Source organism: Phaenicophaeus curvirostris, chromosome 1 (assembly GCF_032191515.1).
Source record: "Phaenicophaeus curvirostris isolate KB17595 chromosome 1, BPBGC_Pcur_1.0, whole genome shotgun sequence".
Classification (NCBI taxonomy): Eukaryota; Metazoa; Chordata; class Aves; order Cuculiformes; family Cuculidae; genus Phaenicophaeus; species Phaenicophaeus curvirostris.
Genome location: NC_091392.1, coordinates 88,718,176 through 88,736,709, shown reverse-complemented (window position 1 = coordinate 88,736,709; position 18,534 = coordinate 88,718,176). Strand labels below are relative to the sequence as shown.

The window sequence follows — 18,534 nt, the reverse complement described above, 5'->3', positions numbered from 1 at the left end:
AAGCAACCACTGACACATATTGTTACTTTGAAATTACCTGGACTTTGAATTAAAGGGCTCATCTTAATAATTACTTCACACAAACCAAACCCTCCTTCGCAGCAAAGGAATATGCAGTGTGAACCAGAGAGCAGGTTAATATATCGCTCCAAATTATTCCTTTCCCTTCTTGAGGCTTAAGGATTTTGAACATATCACACTTCACCTCCTTAGCTGTCATTTAGTCAAGTCTCACAGATGAAGCTTTTAAAATCTATGGTCATTCCTCACACCCTCTTTCCAGTTCCCTTTCCCATCACTCCATTCATGTTATTCTTTGGAACAGCTCTTCCTTTTTTTTGTGTAGATTCAAAAGCCAAGGTCAAAGGAGGCTTTCAGAGCTTGCCTGCACTGTGTGATGCAGTGTTATCCAGAAACTCTGAAGGAGTACTGAATGAGCCAGTATTGGCAGTGCAGTGGAGAGACAAATGTGTCATTTGGATGAAAACATCCCATCTTGACTTGGTGACTTCGAGAAGTGGACATTCACCTCCTTTCCTTCCCTTGATTTTCGCTTCTGATGTCAATTAATACCTTGGCTGAAGTTTGTGCCTTTCTTTAATTCCCTCTCATTTCCTTCAGCCTTTTCATTGCTGTGGACTTGTCCTTTTTGCCTTCTGTATTACCAGACAATTTACCTTACAGGTTGAAGTGATGGCATAGCAAAAATGGCAGGGCAAGGGATAGTGGGATATAATTTTCAAAACCTTGTAACTGGCTAAAGAATTTGAAGTCTAACTTTTAAATGTAATTAAAGGGTCTTGATTTGAAAGAAAGAGGTATTACGAACTGGCATGCCCTGAACATTTGGGTCTCACCTGACAGCTTGTCTACATAAGAAAATTAATTCCAAAGAGGATCAGATGTGACTCAGCAGTGGACTGGCCTTCACCATGAACTCTACATGCATGGGAACCTATAAAGTGTTTTTTTCTGTGTGTCAAAAATGGTTTGTAGTAACCCAGAGAGCAGAGTGCCCATGGGACTGAGCATGAAGAAAGATAGCTCTGCCTTTGGCTCTGACTTAAAGTAGTGAGCAACTGCCACAGATCTGCACAGGAAGGTGTCTTCACCCTAGCTGCACCAACGCAACTCTTCTGCTGCCAGCCTAGTCCCTCTCTGGGTGGGTGTTTGGGAAAGATGGGGGTTGGGAAGGCTTTCCTCAGCAGGTCTCCCTGCAGCAGGGAGGTTCCCTAAAAAGGCCTTGTCAGTGGGAAGAAAACAAGCTTCTGAAACACTTCTGAAGCGTGATTTGTCTGACCTAGTTTAGGATGACCTGAATCATACCATCAAAGTTCCCATTTCTCTTCATAGTCACAAAAGGGAGTCCAAGGTGACACTCTCAGGTGGGGACATGCATGGTTGGCTGGAGAAGTGCTGTCTCCCAAGGCCACTGGGAGCCGTCACGTGGGTTAGCTAGTGCTCACAACCTCATGACATGCTAATTTCATCATGGAGATGAGCCCTAAGAACTCCTAGGGCAGGAGCAGAAGCTCCTAAGTCCCGTAGGCACATTCCAAAATGCCATTGCGCTGTTCCTCAGTGCCTTGGTATGGCGTTGTCAGCAGTGGTGTATGTCACAGACCTCCCTTTCCTGGCCTTGATACCTGTTGCTTTCCGCTGCTCCACTCCTTATCCATCTTCTTTTATGATTGCGTATTTTGCCTTCTTTTTCTCTGCATGCATTTTCTGAAGTTGAATATATTTTTGGTTATTTAATCCTTTGGTCTAGTTTTGTGTCAGCTGGTGTTTGCAACTCTTGCCAGTTTAGTATTTTCTCTGAATGTCATTATCATATAGTTATTTCCCTTTTCTAGACTGTAAAACCGGTACTAATACTGATACACAATTGACCTTAAAAGGCACTTCCCTTAAATTACATACAGATGTAAATAGCTTGCTAGGTTATCTTTGAAATGCTCTTTACTTTCCTTAAAATAATATGTGGTACTGGGAACTGCAATGATGTCATAGCAACTGAATATGATTATGTAGGTATCTGTGCTGAGGGGTATTCCAGAAATTGTATTCATATATGTATGCATTTATTTGTATAAGCATGCACACATGTGAATATTTGTGTTAGTAATGTATTTAGATATATCTGAAGAGCAAAGGCCTTAATAATAACCTGAGATGTTTTCTTTTCTTTTTTTTTGCCAGCAGTTTTACATTAAAAATAAATTAGAAGTAACTGCATGATGTGGCAGAGAAGTTGATGTAGTGACATTAGTGCTGAAAAAAGAACAGCATCTGACTGTGCCTCCCAGACACAGTAAATAAAATAAGCTAAATTTGAATTTTGCTAGATGAAATCCTAAAAATCTAGCAGTCTTTTTATATTTTTAACATGCTCAGCATTGTCATACTTTGGTTTCAGTGTTGTCTGGAATATTTTTTCACAACGACTGATATAGCTATCCTGTTGAGTATATTCTGAGCAAATACGGTGTTATAACTTCGAGGATGTGTGCTTGGGAGTGTGCATGTGTGTGCGCATTAATGTTTGCTCAGGCTCAAGCATCGCCATGATCTTCTATGCATGCAAACCCATACATTTTTGTTCCCACATATGCAGGGCGGGTGTGTGTGCACACGCACATCTTTCTTGTAATAGTTCACAGCAATTTGCAAGCAGGGATAAATACACATAGAAACTACTTACGTACTGAAATTGAGATCTATACAGAAGGGAGAGGGATGCATTCTGTAGGTTTTGAAGCTATTCTGAAAAAAAATAATATGCTGTAGGAGTATTATTTTCTGTGCCTGTGGAAGGTCTGTAGGATGGATTGAGGGAACAAGAAAGTTGTCCCATTCAGTGCTGCAGGATGTCGCCATGCAGGGCTTATGCCTGCACATATCAAGAAGTCAGCACGTACGTATATGTTCGCAAGTGTGCTGCTGAGGGGGAGGGGGATTTTTAACAGCCATTTTAACGTATTTTTCTGATTTCCATTTAGCCCGCAGCTCCCACCTACGGCACGTCACCTGTGCATAGCATACACCGCCTGCTATGGCAATAGCCTCGCTCCCTCTTCTCCCCTCTGTGCCCACCCCACCCAACGCTTTCTCCGTGTATAAAACCCACTCCTGGCTGTGGCTGGGTGCTGGGGGCTTCAGCTGCTCCAGTGGGAATGGGGTTGGGAGTTCCCTGCCCTCCCGGGCACCCTCCTTGCCCAGTGCCTCCCAGACACACCCCACGCCACCCCTTCCGCAGGCTGCAGTGTCCCCTCTCCCCTGTCGCCTCTGTACAGTGGGAAAGTCGCTGGGTAATTGGGTCCAGATTGAAGATTTTAATTATTCATGAAGCTGGCAAAGGGACTTGGTCGATGGGGGGGTGGTGGTGGCTGGTGGGGGTGGGGTGGGGAGGTGACAAGTCAGGGAGAGCTGGTGAACAATTCTGGGCAAGGGGAGGGAGGGAGGCAGGGAGAAGGCAGCGTGTGCATGTGTGATGAGCAATAGCTGTGGACCTTACAGTTGCTGCTAACTGCCCTGGTGTGTGTGTGTGTGTGTGAGAGAGCGAGAGCGAGAGAGAGAGAGCGAGAGCGAGAGAGAGAGAGAGAGAGAGGGAGGGAGGGAGGGAGTGGAGAGGGTGGGGGGGAGAGATAAGAGAGAGAAGAGGAAAAGAAGAGAGGAGAAGGAGGGAAGAAGAAGGAAGGAAGGGGACAATACGATCATGCTGTGCTGTATGAGAAGAACGAAACAGGTAGAGCTATAGATTTTTATATTTCTTTCTGTTATGAAATCTGCCGGGTGTCCGTGGGGCGTGTGCCTGCCAGAGTGTGTGAGGGGCTGGGGTAGGGGCTGCGGTAGGGGGGAGGAAATTTCAGCTGCTTTCAGCAGACGTCTTTTTTTTTGCAATTCTTTAGCATCCTGCGACTGAAGGCTCTTTTCACATCCTGCAACATGACTGTTCTGCTTTCTGGGGCTGGTGATGTGGGTAAGGGGGGGTGGCCTACGTCCGTATTTGGGGAGCTAACAGAATCTCCTCTCTATTCTTCTTATTATTTTTCAATAGTGGGTAGATGTATTACTTAGGATTTTCTGTCTGTGGTTCTGAGGGTGTGGATTGGGGGGAGTGGGGGGGAGCGGGGGGGCGTGTGCGGCTGGCAGGAAACGTGATGAGATCTGGCTCTACCTTGGAGATAAAGGAAGCAGTTCTTCATCTTATGCCAAAAAAGAAAGGATGCCCAGTGAGCCTTGATCCCTGGTCGGAACGCTCTCTATTGCTCCTGGCACCGGTGAATAGTAGATGCTTTATGTGCATGTGTTGTGAGGTGGCTCAGAGGACAGGTGCATTCATTTTTTCGTGTTACAACAATCCGAGCAAGAATTAATCTGAAGCTATTTTTTTTTAACCTATACTATAGTGAAAAAATGCAATTAATTAACAACAAAACCATTAGCCAGGGGAAGGGGAGAGTCACCCTCCTTGCAATATACTTCATAGTACAACCAGTTAGACAACTGTGCATCAGCTGGTAAAGACACAGAGGACCACGCCTCTGTTAGCTCCGAACTCGGGTGGGATAACAGAATCTCACAGTGTGAACCTGTTGGAAACCAGTTCATTCTCTTTACTGGTACTACCTGTCTTTTCCTGTAAAGGAACTGGGATGATGAGATGGTTTGGGTGGTGGCTAGTTTTCAGTGTCAATTTTTTTATGTCCCGAATTATAATTAAATTGTGGAAAAAATTTCTCTGTATTCTGTATTTCCCTGTATTTTCTCTGAAAGCCCAAACCTGCTCTTGATTAAGAGAGCCTATTTTGGCTGAACCCCTTGGATTTCCTCAGGAGTATACTTGATTTATGCAGTTGGAGCTTTGAGGCAGGAACTGGCCCCAGATATCTTTGTAAGGCATTTTGGAAACTTCATAGAATTATGGATTTGTAGATAATGACAAGGAGCCTTGGTCCTCGTTCTGAGTGCAAAACGCAACTCAGCCTTAGGTACAGCACCATATGGTTACTTTCTTTATATATGCCCGCGTTTATGTATCTCTTAAAATATAGCATTGCAGTATTCCGGAGCAATAGTCTAACACACTGATGTAACTCCAATTACTGTAGAAGAGCACAGTATCGAAAGACAATCCCGGTTAAAGTCTGTTTCTGAATGGAGATCTGTGTGTTGTCAAATGAAGAAGCAGTTTTGTAGAATGGTGGGGAGGGGCAGGTGAACAGGATAGAAAGAGATCCTGCGTCACCCTGTGTTTTTCCTCATGCAGGTTTTTCAAACGCTGTGCAATTAATGATATGTTCACTAAAATCTGGAGGGAGGTGGTGGTGGCTGGGGCAGGGAAGGGGGGCAAACACATTGCTGCCAGCCAGCGGAGCACGTTCAGCTGGCAAACATGGGATGAAAAGAGCAGAGGAGGAGAAGGAAGGCAGGCAGGGAGGCAAAGTGACAGAGTGGGTGGAGGTGCACAGCAAATTTTAAAACAAAGTAGGTAGCTCTGGGATTCTTTGGAGTCAGAAGAGAGCTACGGAGGGAGGGGGATAATTTTGCTCATACCTTCACAGACTGGGCGTTAAAACTCCTGAATAATATTCCAGTGTATCTGTTCTTTACATCTCTATGTGTTTACTCCTGTCATTTTATATTCTGACATATATAGAAATGGATGGCATGCAGGTATCTTGATCGCACATAGTCCTTCGCTTCCCACTCTGTACATTAAACCACCGCATGGTACACACCCCTTTGCGCGTGCTTGTGCAGCACACATCACTCTCCGGTCGCTCGCTTCTGTACTACACATATATGCACGAGCACACATGCACTCATTCACACATGCTTTTTGATCCTTATGCAGGCGTACAACCTGAATGTGCCTGCCCGTGCATATTTGATGGATATTTCTGGGCTCAGAGCCTGACTCCTGCTCCTATACCTGAATACACACCACAATTGCCAAACTGGCAATACAGCAGGTCAGCAAAGGTGGTGATTTATCAGAGGAAGCTTTCATTTGGAGAAGAAAAAGACGTCGGTTTTCAGCTTGGGCTCTTCCTCTGTCCCCACCCAGACCTTTCACAGAGAGAAAAAGATGCAATGGGTTCTCCAGCACGGGCAGGAGTTTCCTTCCCAAAATAAAGATGGTTCTCCTCAATTTTTTTTTTTTTTTGCAAGGGAAGCCCCTGGTGTCCCGCCTTTCTGGCAGCTAAAGAGCAAAATGCTGAAATTACAGGCTTGGGCGTGGAAGAAATCTCTTCACATTTGTGCCTAGGTGTGCCTGTATGTGTCTGTCCTCCCACCCCTCAAAAACAAATATGTTCACACACTCGTACCTTGCAGATTATTCTTTCTTGTGGGTGTGATGCCAATGTGAAGAATGAAGTATCTGACTGTGCCTGCCCATGGGAGATGTAGATGATTTAGTGTTGTCATTTCTGCCTACAGTTGATTGCAGCTCTGAATCTGTGCCCACAAGATATTCAGCTAAAAGCAGAATAACCAAAAGGTGGGGTTGAGCAGTTTCTGAAAAATTGAACTTAATCTTTACTGTCAGCAAGAGATGCAGTCAGTAATACGCAGAGCTGGACAGTTAGAAAGGTGGCTAGAAATGCAAGTGTTGCATGTACTGCATACTAGAACAGATGGGCGTTATGGGGGTATGTGCTCAGTATTGGATTGCATGAGTGATTAAACAATAACCCGCTAGCAGGTTTCCCACTTGTGGGTGAGATGAGTCTCATTCATCACCAGCCATATCCGACAGCTTCCTTTCCATTCTGTCCTCTCCTCCTCACCCCAGCGCTGGAGAGCCAGCGGCTGGAAGGGTTTAAACCTGCCACACCCATCAAATCAAAGGAGGGAGGGGGGAAGAGGCAGTCTGCATTTCTTTCCCCTTCCACACGAGCAGCATGAATAAACAGGGCTGTACCTCTAAAGATGCAGTTTAATGCAATTGGAGAAGGAGAAAGCATTAGGGAACTGTTATAACAATTACAGCCAGCCGGTGAGGTGTCTTGTCATTCCAGGAACTGCAGAGGTGTGCAGGAAGGAGGAAATGGAGAAAAAGAGGGAGAGGAAGATACGCACAGAGTTAAGGTTTTCTTGCCTCAGGATATTAAAATGTCTCGGACCTCATTTCTTATTAAGAATAACTTAATTATGCCACATAATGCAGATGCTTCAAAGCTTACAAGGCATGATCTTACCTTTAAACACACTCATGGAGAGAGGAAGGGGAATATTTTAAAGAGAAAATGTCCATCCACACCCCTTCTCCCTCCACTTGCCAGCATGGTGTAAATCACTGCAGACCATTGACTTCAGAACAGAGGCTCTTCATCTGCACCTGGGTAGAGGCTATCCACTGCCTCTGCAGTGGTTTCTGTGCTTCTTCCAGTAAACAATTGCTGCATGGAAGTTTAATTACTCCAGGTCCTTACTGCTTCTCTTCCTGGGGTGATACCTCTGGGATTTCTCCAAGAGAAGGGTGTCTCCAGAGAAACACCCCTCCCATCAACCTGTCCTCCTCCTCTCTCTTTGCTGACTATTAGAGACATTGATTTCTCCTAGATGGGGTAATGTAGCCGTTCTTAATGGCACAGACAATCCCCCTCCTAGGAAACTAATTGCAGGCAGAGTTTCCAGGGGGAGGAGGGCAGTGGTGATGTTTAGTGGGAAAGAAACCAGTCTCTTGATACAAATTGCCTGTTGCCTCTTGCTTCTGAATGAGAGTCTCAGCAAAAAAAGTCAGGCAGTGCCCACCAGTACACAGAGAGATCCCTGCTAAGAGCGCTGCAGTGAATCTTGTATTTGCCTGTGCCAGGCTGGGTACATGTTTGCAGCCCAAGGAACTGACATGTACTGTCTGAGTGCTTGTCCTGACCAATGCTGAGGGCATATGAATGATCTCAGAACTGCTTCTGCTTCAGGATAAGGAAATGAGCTATATAGCTCCAGACTCTGCCCATGCCAGGCTGAGAGGGTGGGCACCGCTTGGGGATGAGAGGTGAGAGGGACTGCTCCTCAAGTCATGTGGCTTTGACTGACTAGAAGGAGAAAGTACAAAGAGGTTTCACTTCAAGACCACTTTCATTTCAGGCCACCTGTCATGGATTCCCTGATGCCATCCCAGGACCTAGTAGCCACCCTACACAGAAGCTTTATTTCCTTCTCCCCATTTCCTAGAGGTGAGGAATTCCCCATTGTTGGCAGCTGCCGAACTTCAAGACCTTCTTCTGATAGTGGGAAAGTGAATGGAGCCCTTTGCCCTTTCCAAGGTGAAAGCAGGCTGATAGTCTTACATGATGTAAATCAAGGAAGTCTATACCTACTTGGGTTTGCCAGCCTCATGCTCCATAACTCGTCTGTTCCACATGCAGAAGACATGAGGCGTAAGTTGGCTTTGTCTAGGCTGTACTGAGTAGACATGTATGTGCTGAGGGACTAGCTGGTCAACAGCAGGCATAGCCTGAAGATTGCCTCTGCTTTTGGCTGAAATAGTATGAAACAAAATCACCAAGTGCATATAGCGTAAGATCTCTGCATGGTCGCAGTAGGCTGGCAGTACATTACTGTCTACAGCTGTTCAGTCCATGCTTTGCTGGTCTATGCATCCTTCCCTCTGTACAACTGTTGTCCCCTCCTCCTGCACATAAATGACTTGTGTCACTTTTGTTGCTTTGGGCCTCCTCCCTATACAGGGAGGACTTGATTTGGATTTGAGGATGAATGATAGCTCGGATGACAGTTCCAGGCTAAAGGCACCTTAGGATGGGAAACCTTTTGAAGGCAGCTCTCTGTGTTGATGCTCTTTGGAAGCCATTATAGCCATTATAGAATTCCTGTGTTTACTGTGAGTCTGACAAGTCTCAGGGACAGATTTGGCAGCAGTCCACAGCTGGCTGCATCTGAGATTTGAAGGTCCAGTGTCCAGCTGTAAGGCAACAACCATAGCCCAGTAGGTCTACACTGGGGAATGCCAGGCTGGTAAGAGGAGGTTGGTCTTCCAGAAAGGCCCAGTGGAAGGTACGCATGCCTTGCTGGTGGAAATAGCAGAATACCTAGCTGTGGGAATACCAGAGCAGATATGCGGGTGAAACACCTTTCAACATCTGAAGTCCAATGTCAAAGTCTGGAATCCATCCACATCCATTTAATCCGTAATTCCAAGATCCTCCTGAGCACGATGGGAGGTGATATGTAACCTCAGAGCTCTGATGGCCTCATGTGGAGAAGGTGTTTATATTTCCTTAGGACTCTTTCTATTGCCTGCTGAGTGTGTGTGTAAAACTCCATGGCTTTTCATGGTTGCAAGCACCACAGGCCAGTAGCTAGTATATAGGATTTTGTTTCAGGAGAGCTGGTTTCTCTTCCTAGCAGTGCTATTAACCCACTTTCTGACTTGATCTAAGCACAGCTTCTCTGCCTGTCATGGCCATCTCTGCAAGATGTTTCTTTAATTTGGAAACTCAATAATTAGTGTGTGAAAAAAAAAATATTCAGATGCCACCAGGCAAGAGTTGCTGTAGACAGGCAAAGCATTGCTTTATCCGTCTTCAGTCAGTCCTGTAGTGCTGGGATGTTTATTAGCCACTTGAGTTCCTTTAACATAAACCATTGATTTTCTTCCAAGACCTAGGCTCCATTACTATGGGCCAGAGCCTGACAATAGGGCTACAAGTTAGTTTTCTCCCTGATATTCACCAGCGTACTAGCTCCTCTGCTGCCATCCTAACAATACAGCTAGGAGCAACCTACGATATGTGTATGGGGTGGAGGATAGTGTAATAAAAATAGCAATTTGTTTTTAGTACAACAAAAGGAATTTGTTCTTTTGGAGTTACACTGATCCTGCTGTCTCCTCCTGTTATTCATTTTGTCTTCTCTCTCCATCTGTTCTGCTCCTCGCCTTCCTCCTGCTCCCTTGACCATGCAGTCTTCCTGCTGCTTCTGCTCTCCTCCAGCTGGATACCAGCCCTGCATTAGGCTGTGCTACTTGGGGACTCCTGCTGATAGCATCAGCCACTATCACCACAGCCTTATTCGCTTCACCCTTCCTGGCCTTGGTATCAGAATGGAAGCTGGCAGGAGAGAAAACTACATGACTTCTTTGTTTGCGCTTCCAGTTCCTTTTATAGCTTCCCCAGTTCTCCTCCACTTGGGCAGCTGACACAGCTACTACAAATGAACACCTATAGACAGAGAGAGCAAAGTGCTGGATCTCGCCTATCCCATTGCTGCTGGCATAGATAAAATATCGCCCACCCCAATCTGGGCAAGTGTATGGCTGCCATAGGAGCAATGCGTACCATATAAACTAGTATCACCATTCCTGCTTTCTTGAGGGTTCATGCTTCTGCTGGGCTTGTCTTTTGTCTACCAATGCCGCTGTTGGGTTGCAGGCTGTGCTCCACCTGTCTTGTTGGCCCAAGAGAGGATGTCCCGAGCCTGCCTTCCTCCCACCAGGACTGGTTGACTTTTTGATGCCTTGAAAGAGAAGCCAGGATGTACTTATATTCTTTTAAATTATAACCATTTCATTACTCATCTTAATTCTGAAGTTGCTTGAATTAATTCCAGCCATAATGATAGCATATCTATTTATGGAAAGCCAGGATATTTCACAATATTTAAACATTCTGTCTGTAAGAAACACTTTTCTGTGAGGGATGGCAATTATTTAAGCTACTATGCTCTAAAAGAATACCCCTTACTTGGTTTGAATGCCCCTAAAATTTAGGGGTGCAGGAGAGTATATTTGGATTTGGACCTAGCTCTGAAGCTAGCTTTATTCCACTCTCCTCGTAACTGCCAAGGAGTGAAACTGCGGTCTTGGGAACTCCAGGGTTTTTTTTTATTAATTGGGATGATTTCTAATAATTTGTGGTGTCCAGAGTAATCTACAGGTTTGATTACTCTTATAAATGTTAAGACTATTATCAAATGGCATCCAGTTCATCAGACCACTGAATGGAGTATAAATCATTAATTTTATTAGTTGTATTAAATGTTCTTATAAATCTGCAGTGTTAAGTACAAAAGGGTGGGCAGGTTGGAGCGGAGCGATGCCTTGCTTTGCTCTTTTGCACAAGATACCAGTCATTTGTATTAGTTTAAATTGGAACTAGCAGGGTATAAACCACAAAGGTTTTGAATTGACCATTGTTCTCCCTGTATCATTTCTTCTGTCTGCCCACAGCTTTAGGAGTAAGGTATTCAGTGGTGGATTTATAAATAATTTAACAGAAATAATCTAGGTCTGGAAGCCTAAACATAAAGAAAAATGTGTCACTTGCTGATGTGTTGACAGGAAAATTTGCAGCCATTTAGTTTAATGTAAGAGTGAAGTCCACTGCTGGAAATCACCTACTGAGAAAACACATCACCTACTCAACAGTGTCTGAGAAGTGTGATGCAGCTGGGAGTCAATGCTGGAACAATGGGGAACTGTAACAATGGGGAACTAAGGGAAAGGGGCTTTTGGAAGCTGGACCAAAAGTTTATACTCAGCAGGGACACTTCACTGTAGATTGGAGAGCTGCACAGAAATGGCACTTGTGTTCCTCAGAAGTGGGGGCACCTTTCTTAGAGCCAAGATTTTAACTCTTGATTTGTTATATTGGAATAGTCAGGCTGGCAGCCTGCAAAGTCCTGGCTTGCACAGACTGATTCAGAGTATGTCAGAATGGAGACTTTACCTGATCAAAGATGAAATACAGTGGTTTTAACCCTTCCTGCTTTTTGCATTTCAAGTGGAAGACCCAAAGGAATTTCAAGCCCTACATATAGTTTTTAGGACAGACCCTCACAGTAGAAAATTGATGTTTAATGTTGGCCATTAAAATTCCAGTCAAAAGCATGATAAGGATGCAACCAGTCACGCCTAAAGCACAGGATCTGGCAAACAATCTTTCCCTTGTATCCTAAATTCCAATCAGAATACTACCTAGAAGAGATGAAATTCTAAGGAAAGGATTAATCAAGGAAAGAAAAAAATCTCCGCCCAAAATAAGTGAAGAACTAAGGCTAACTGAAACCTCCATGAAGTAAACAGAAGGTGGATAACTTCTAGAGGACAGATAGCAAAGTTAATAGGTGAATTAATACCTGAAGATCTCTTTTATATGGTAAAACTAGATATGCATCAAAAAGAAATCTCTACAATGATGCTAGTGTACAAGACAACGTGGAAGTCAAAAGAATTGACAGATTACTGAAAAATGAGCCCTAATGTCTTATAGGAACTTTTAGTGAATCTTCCTTTAAAGTTTAGTTAGTTCTTCCTGATCTTCCTTGTTCTCTTCTTTTTAGTTGTTTGATTCCACAATGCAGGAAGAGATACCATAAGACAATGCCTTATCTTGTAGAATTTCATTATCTTTTAATTGGAGTGTGGCTGACAGGAAGAGTCTGAAGTGCATCACAGTATTTTGCAATTGTTCTGAACTGAGAAATAAGGGATTGTTGTAAGTTGAACTACTTTCCTGAAAGTGTCTCATAGGCTGTAGAACAGCTTTCTTCCTTTCTAACTGTGGAGATGTCTGAAGACCTAATATAATTATACTTATGCCTGTAAAGTCACCTAAATATTTAAAGGCTGCTTACTGGTATGCCTAGATGATCCTTAGTTTTATAAGCAATAATCAGCTCAACACCTACTTAACAGTTAAGCTACTGTGGGATCTACAAACCAAGTACTCTTCCAGTTGCTTTCTCTGCACAGACAAAACCTAAGTTAGTCAGAATATACAGGTCAATTGTCTGAACTGAAGGTATCCGAGAGGAGGGGAAGGTACTACCTTTCTTTTATTCAGAAACACCTTGCTTATAGTATTCACCCACAGAAGTGGTGAATATACCATTTCTATCTAAGTAGATCTGTACCCCCTTCTCACAGCAGAATGTGCTGTTAGGCTATAGAATGTACTAGGACCAGCGTTTCCTGATGAAGCTGATCTATTTTCCACAGAGAAATAAAATATTAATTGTTCCAGAGCAAAAGAGTCAAAGAATATCCTCTTGACTCTCTACCTTAGTGTTCATGATACTTGTGGTGTGGAGGGAAGAGTTTTGGTTGAAGCTTTGTAACATACATTGTCGATAAGGTTGAAGCATTTTATGCCAGTTTTGCATGCCTCCGGTAACATGTTCAACTACAAGCTGATGGCTAAAACGATTAATAGGAGCCACAGAGGAGGAGGATTGGGATCTAATAAAAGGGCAGAACAAATTAGGATGTATTCATGCGAGTTGGTTGTTTCAAATCATTCTAGCTCATTTACAAATCTGATGGAAGCAATCTCTGAACCATGAGCTCAGAAGACTCAGGAGGGCTGGATAACATGTGAGAAGGTGTGTAACTTCATTCCCATAAAAAAGATATGGAAATAGTTAAATAAAGGAGATTATTAGGAGCCAGCACAGATCTGTCAAGAATTGATCATGCCAAACTAATTTAGCTTTCTTCTATAAGAAGTCTTGTGCATACAGGGGAAGAAGTTGTCATACCTTGTCATTTGTTAAGATTTTGACATTATCTCACAGGCTTTTATCATAATTGAAACAAAAAAATATGATCCAAAAGAAAACATTACGGCAAGGATGCAGAACTGGCATAGATAATCCTCAGTGAACAAACCTCACTGATTTCCTCTTGAAACAGAACACCCTGTTGAGCGGGTGTCCACAAGTTTGAGCCACGGCCTGCTATTGCTTTATGTTTTCATTAAATACATTGTACTTTCTATTTTAATTTCAACCTGGATGACTGTCTAGAGGAAGTGTTTTCTAAAATCTACAGATGGCATGAACTATGTATAGGCTGGTGTAAATAACTGGAATTCAAGACAAGCTTGTCAAATCGAGAACCTGGTTTGAAGAGCCTTAGAGTGAATGTGAAGCACTCCACATGGGAACGATTAATACTTTGCATCCAGCTGTCCATGGAAGCCAACAGGCCAGACAACTATCCTACAGGAGGGGAGACAGGATCTCGGGAGGACCACAAATACAACCTTAGTCTAGAATGTCATTTTGTTGCCAAAAAGGAAAACATCATCTTAACCAGGTTGTGGAAATGGGAGTAAGGCACATCTAATAAGCCTTCAGCTTTGATCAGTGCATGTAAATCTCAACTGAAATCTCATGGTTTAGTCTTATACAGCACTCTAAGAAAGTGTGGTCCAGTGAGAGAAAGTGCAGACTGGGATAGTGGGAATTGCTGGAGGTCAAGAGAAATGTAATCTATGAGGAAAGACTAAGATAATTAGGATTGTTTAACCCAAAAGGAATAAAGCAGAGATAAGTCAGGATGCTAGTCTGGCAAGTGCAAGAAAATGGGAATAATCTTTTCTTCCTGTCCAGAGTGGATAGAAGGAGTAATGGTCTATAATGGGCCATGAGAGGAACTCAGGCTAGACTATAGGAAGAGTTCAAAAGTATTGTGGTACACTGGAATAGATTGCCTGGGAAAACTATGGCAGCTCTAATCACTGAAGGGCTGTGGGAGGTAATTCTGGACTAGAAGGTGGACTAAATGGTCTCTTGTGCTCACTCAGCACTATTTTGTATGATTAGTATCAAATATTCACAGAAGCAGGAACTGGACCCAATCTGTCCCTTGCAGATAAGTGCTTAACCAGTAGTCTGTAAACCTATGCTCTCTCTCTGTCTCTGCCCTCTTGCTTATTTAATTCTTCCATGAAAAAAAGCTTAAAAGCTTAAGCAGCAAAAGCTAGGAGCAGTTTACTCTAAACAATCTTCTGTGGAGGAAGGTAAGACTTGAGAGACCTTTTCAGGTACAGTAGAGAGTTGAACCAACATGTCCCATAATTTAGGGAAGTTAGTCTCTCCACTGAGATAATAGATAAATACATATCTACTGCATGCTGTCAGAGAGGATGATAGTTGCCTCTTTCTGGGCAGGGGTTCAGGGCTTGGAATCCCAAGATGTCTCCCTGATAACCAGAGCAAGATGCCTAAACCCAGACAACCTAGATGTTGCTCTGTCTTCTGCATGTGCTCTAAGCACATTCAAAAGGCATTTATTTGGTCTATTGTGATACTGATGTGCTTAGTTCTCGCCATATTTTGTAGTTGAGTTAAGAGTGTGGTTTCTGCAATGTATCTTACTTTCTTCCCAGACTTGGTGCCAACATACATCTTCACAAATGAGTCACTCCACACTGAAGTTCCCTTTTCATCATCCTCAGGAAAGAATTATTACAAGGTGCTTATCAGTTGGTAATTTCTTCTACCTGCCCGATATCAATTGTCTCAAAGTATTTATATGGCAATCACTTGGAAATTCCCAACTGGATTGCTGTACCTCTACTAGCACACACCTTCAATGCTTAATCCTCTCTGCTGCTATTATGATGTGTCACAGCAGTTGCTGAGAATATTGAATAAAACATGCTGAGATATAATATTCATCTTCACTGGATACATTCTCATGGAGAAGAAGAGCTACTGCTGCATGAGAATATAGAAGAACCAAAGCTGACCTGTGATGTCTTCCATTATCACATGCTGAGTCCATACAACCCTTAGGAAGATATCTTTTTTTCAGTTTTTCCAAAGCCTTTACACAACACAAGATGGGACCATGGCACCCTGCCTATAGTCAGCATTACCCATCTTTTGGGGGATGAGGTAAATTGTAACAGTCAAAGGCAATCTTTTCAACTACATCAAATTTTGCTGAGCTTTCCCTGTTCAGATAAGAATTTTCTTGGTAGGGGTCATCTTCAAATAGACAGTGTGGGGTTTTAATTTGTTACTTGGCTGTGTCTGTTGAGATTAGAGGCATAGTAATTTGAAAGAGTAAAGTTTTCCATCATAAGCAACAGTTGTGCCTTTGTAATATAAGGAAAGAGAATGTCGTTATGTTTTAGTATGATGAAAATTCCTATTTTCTTCCTTTTTACTGTATGTTTTTAAAATAAAGGTTTAAAAACTTTTGTTAAGCATGAATTGAGTTTTCAAAGTGAAACACTTAGAATACAGAGAATTAATTAAAAGAGTTGTCTATACATCTTTAATTTGTCTTCTGTCATGTAAAAGAATAATGATGTGGCCCTTAATTATAAAATCAAATACTGGTATCTATTTTTTTGTCAGTAGGATTCCTGTCTCATTCAGTGCACAGAATGATGAATGCTTAGGGACTGAATTAGTTTAGCCATAAACGAAGGTTCTTTCTATAGGTCTCCTGTTTCACTTTCTGCCAGTGATCAAGGTTATGTATTGAATTGGGCAGGAGGCTGTTCCAAAGCAGAAGAATGGTGTCATGTTTTAGCAACTGAATAGTGCTCTGACAAATTAGGCTTTTTCCTGCCTCTTGCCACAAGTTCCTATGTGACATGAAAAAGCTATATAAATAAGGTTTTCCATGGGTGGCCACTAATTGGTGTGTTCTCATTTTCTGGTTTCTCAGTCTGAGACACCTGGGGTCTGACTCACAGAAGTGCGGAGCCAGTATTGCATGGAGTCCACATTCACAGTGCTGGGGAAATGCTAATCTCAGGCATTGCAAATTAGGGACCCAAAACTAGAGGGTGCTCAGGCCATTGTGACCTTAGCCTCTTTGTGTCCGATTTCACTATCTGTAAAATAGAGATAACAACCCCACCTACCTCCCTTGGAGAACATCCATTAAGACTCATGAAGCACTGAGATATTATGGCAAAATAGCACCACAAAAAAAGACCATGAGGAAATTAGCATTCTGCATTCAGTGATGGGTTTGAGTGATGTGTGGCAAATAAGGCACTTTACCATGCCTGAAATTATGATAACAGGAAAATTCTAAATCGCTAGCCACTCAGTGAGCTCTGTCTGTCCTTTGTAGTAGCTGCAGTGGGGGAGACTTGCAAGAAAAGAAAAAGATATGATAAAGAATACTATAAGGAATATACACAGGGGAGTCAAAGCAAGATTTCAGAGGTATTCTTCATTTTACGTTTTCTGTTTCAGCCTTTACCATGTGCCTAGAAAGATGCTTGTAAGACAGGCTTTTTATGTAATATATGAGTCACTCTACTTTGTACTTGTGCCTGTGAACAATGGGTTGCAAAATAATTGGGCAAAAATGGGCCAAATGTATTATCAATGAAACTAGCACTACAGTTTTCACTGCTGTCAGAAGATCAGCTTAGATCCTTAACAAATCAAGTCTGGAACACTCTCGTTATTACTCCCTTTGTATATGAGGAAACTGAGGCACAGGAGAAAGTGGAATTATTTGATTAAGTCATTCTACTTGTTTTCTATAAAACCAATAGCTTTTAAACTAGTATTCACATGACTTGCGTGAATTAATCTAGAAATGACAGGAAAAGTATGGGTTTGTTCCTTTTTTCTTCATCTCCCATCTCCTCACCTGGAAGGAATAGCTTAAACAATGCAAATAATTTGTTTGCTTTAATTGCCAGTCACTTTATATTTGTGTCTGTGGGAGTGGGGCATGTATCTGCCTACAGGGCTGCATGAGAGGATCTCTTGAAGAAAGCCAGAGCTGGAGAGTTAAGGAAGCAAGGAGGTCTGTGGTTTCACAGGTCCTATGTCCAAATGTTGGTGCTGTTCTCACTTCACTCAAGCTCTCAGTTGCTGCCCTGGAGGATCTCCAGGTGGAGAGGCTGTGGGTTTTGCTTGCACCAGGAGAGGCAGTCTGTCTAGAATGTAAGCTCCAAAACAAGATGAGTTTAAGAAAGTGACCAGAGCCTTCAAACTGAGCTTAACAGGGAGCCCAAGAAGAGGCAAGAACCTCAGTAACACACGGGCATACACTTTTATTAATGAAAGCCTGCCTGGGGTTTCTGTCTAGTCTGAATATGCTCTTGCAGTTGTGGAGACCATGAATGACTGTACTGCCTTCCTCAAAAGACTGGTGCAGATGGGACACAATTTTCTGGCCAGGCACAGGTGGGAATTTTTCCTACTGTTGCTACATATGTTGGCTGCTGTTGAACTGATACGTTGCCTCCTAGGCCTCTTTGTCCATGAGTTGTCTCCAGAAGAAATTTTACTTCTCGCAGGGTGATACAAAGCAGTCTAACATGCTCAAGGGAGACTTAAATGGAAATGCAGGAATCCCAATCCTGAAATCTAGATATATTTGGGGGAAAAAAGCAATTCATTGGTGCTCCATAAGCATGGAAGAAGAGTTGTGCCCATGTCCATTGTCCTGAGATGTACCAGCATGGCATGACAGTGTAAACATGCCAAATCTAAACAGTGGTTATGGCTTGAAGCCTATGCCTTATGAGGATACTCTGTCTCCTATTTCGAGAACCTTTTGCTGAGATTGCCCTCCATGGTAACCGAAGAGAACCTCCTCCTGCTCCTCTGTAGTTAAACCTGTGGCAGTCAGGACTGATGCAGAATTGATGATCAAGGCTTCATGGAGGCAGTGTTGGTGGCCAAGAAGAAGGTTCCATTGGGAGATCTGAAGGAAGGACACTGTCCCTCTGCCAGTTAAGAATGGAAATGGAAAGGTAGTCAGTGTAGGGAAGAAAGAGACCTTGTTGCAAA

General features: G+C 43.0%; 1 protein-coding gene across 1 annotated transcript in view; it reads left to right on the top strand.

The window, feature by feature from the left end:
- The first annotated feature begins 3,643 nt into the window (after window positions 1-3,643).
- The window catches only part of GAP43 (growth associated protein 43), a 58,584-nt gene continuing 43,693 nt past the window's right edge, over window positions 3,644-18,534 (top strand). The window contains exon 1 of the mRNA XM_069867344.1: window positions 3,644-3,748. Within this exon, the coding sequence (XP_069723445.1) occupies window positions 3,719-3,748 (30 nt within the window). The 5' untranslated portion in view covers window positions 3,644-3,718. The remainder of the gene's footprint in view (window positions 3,749-18,534) is intronic.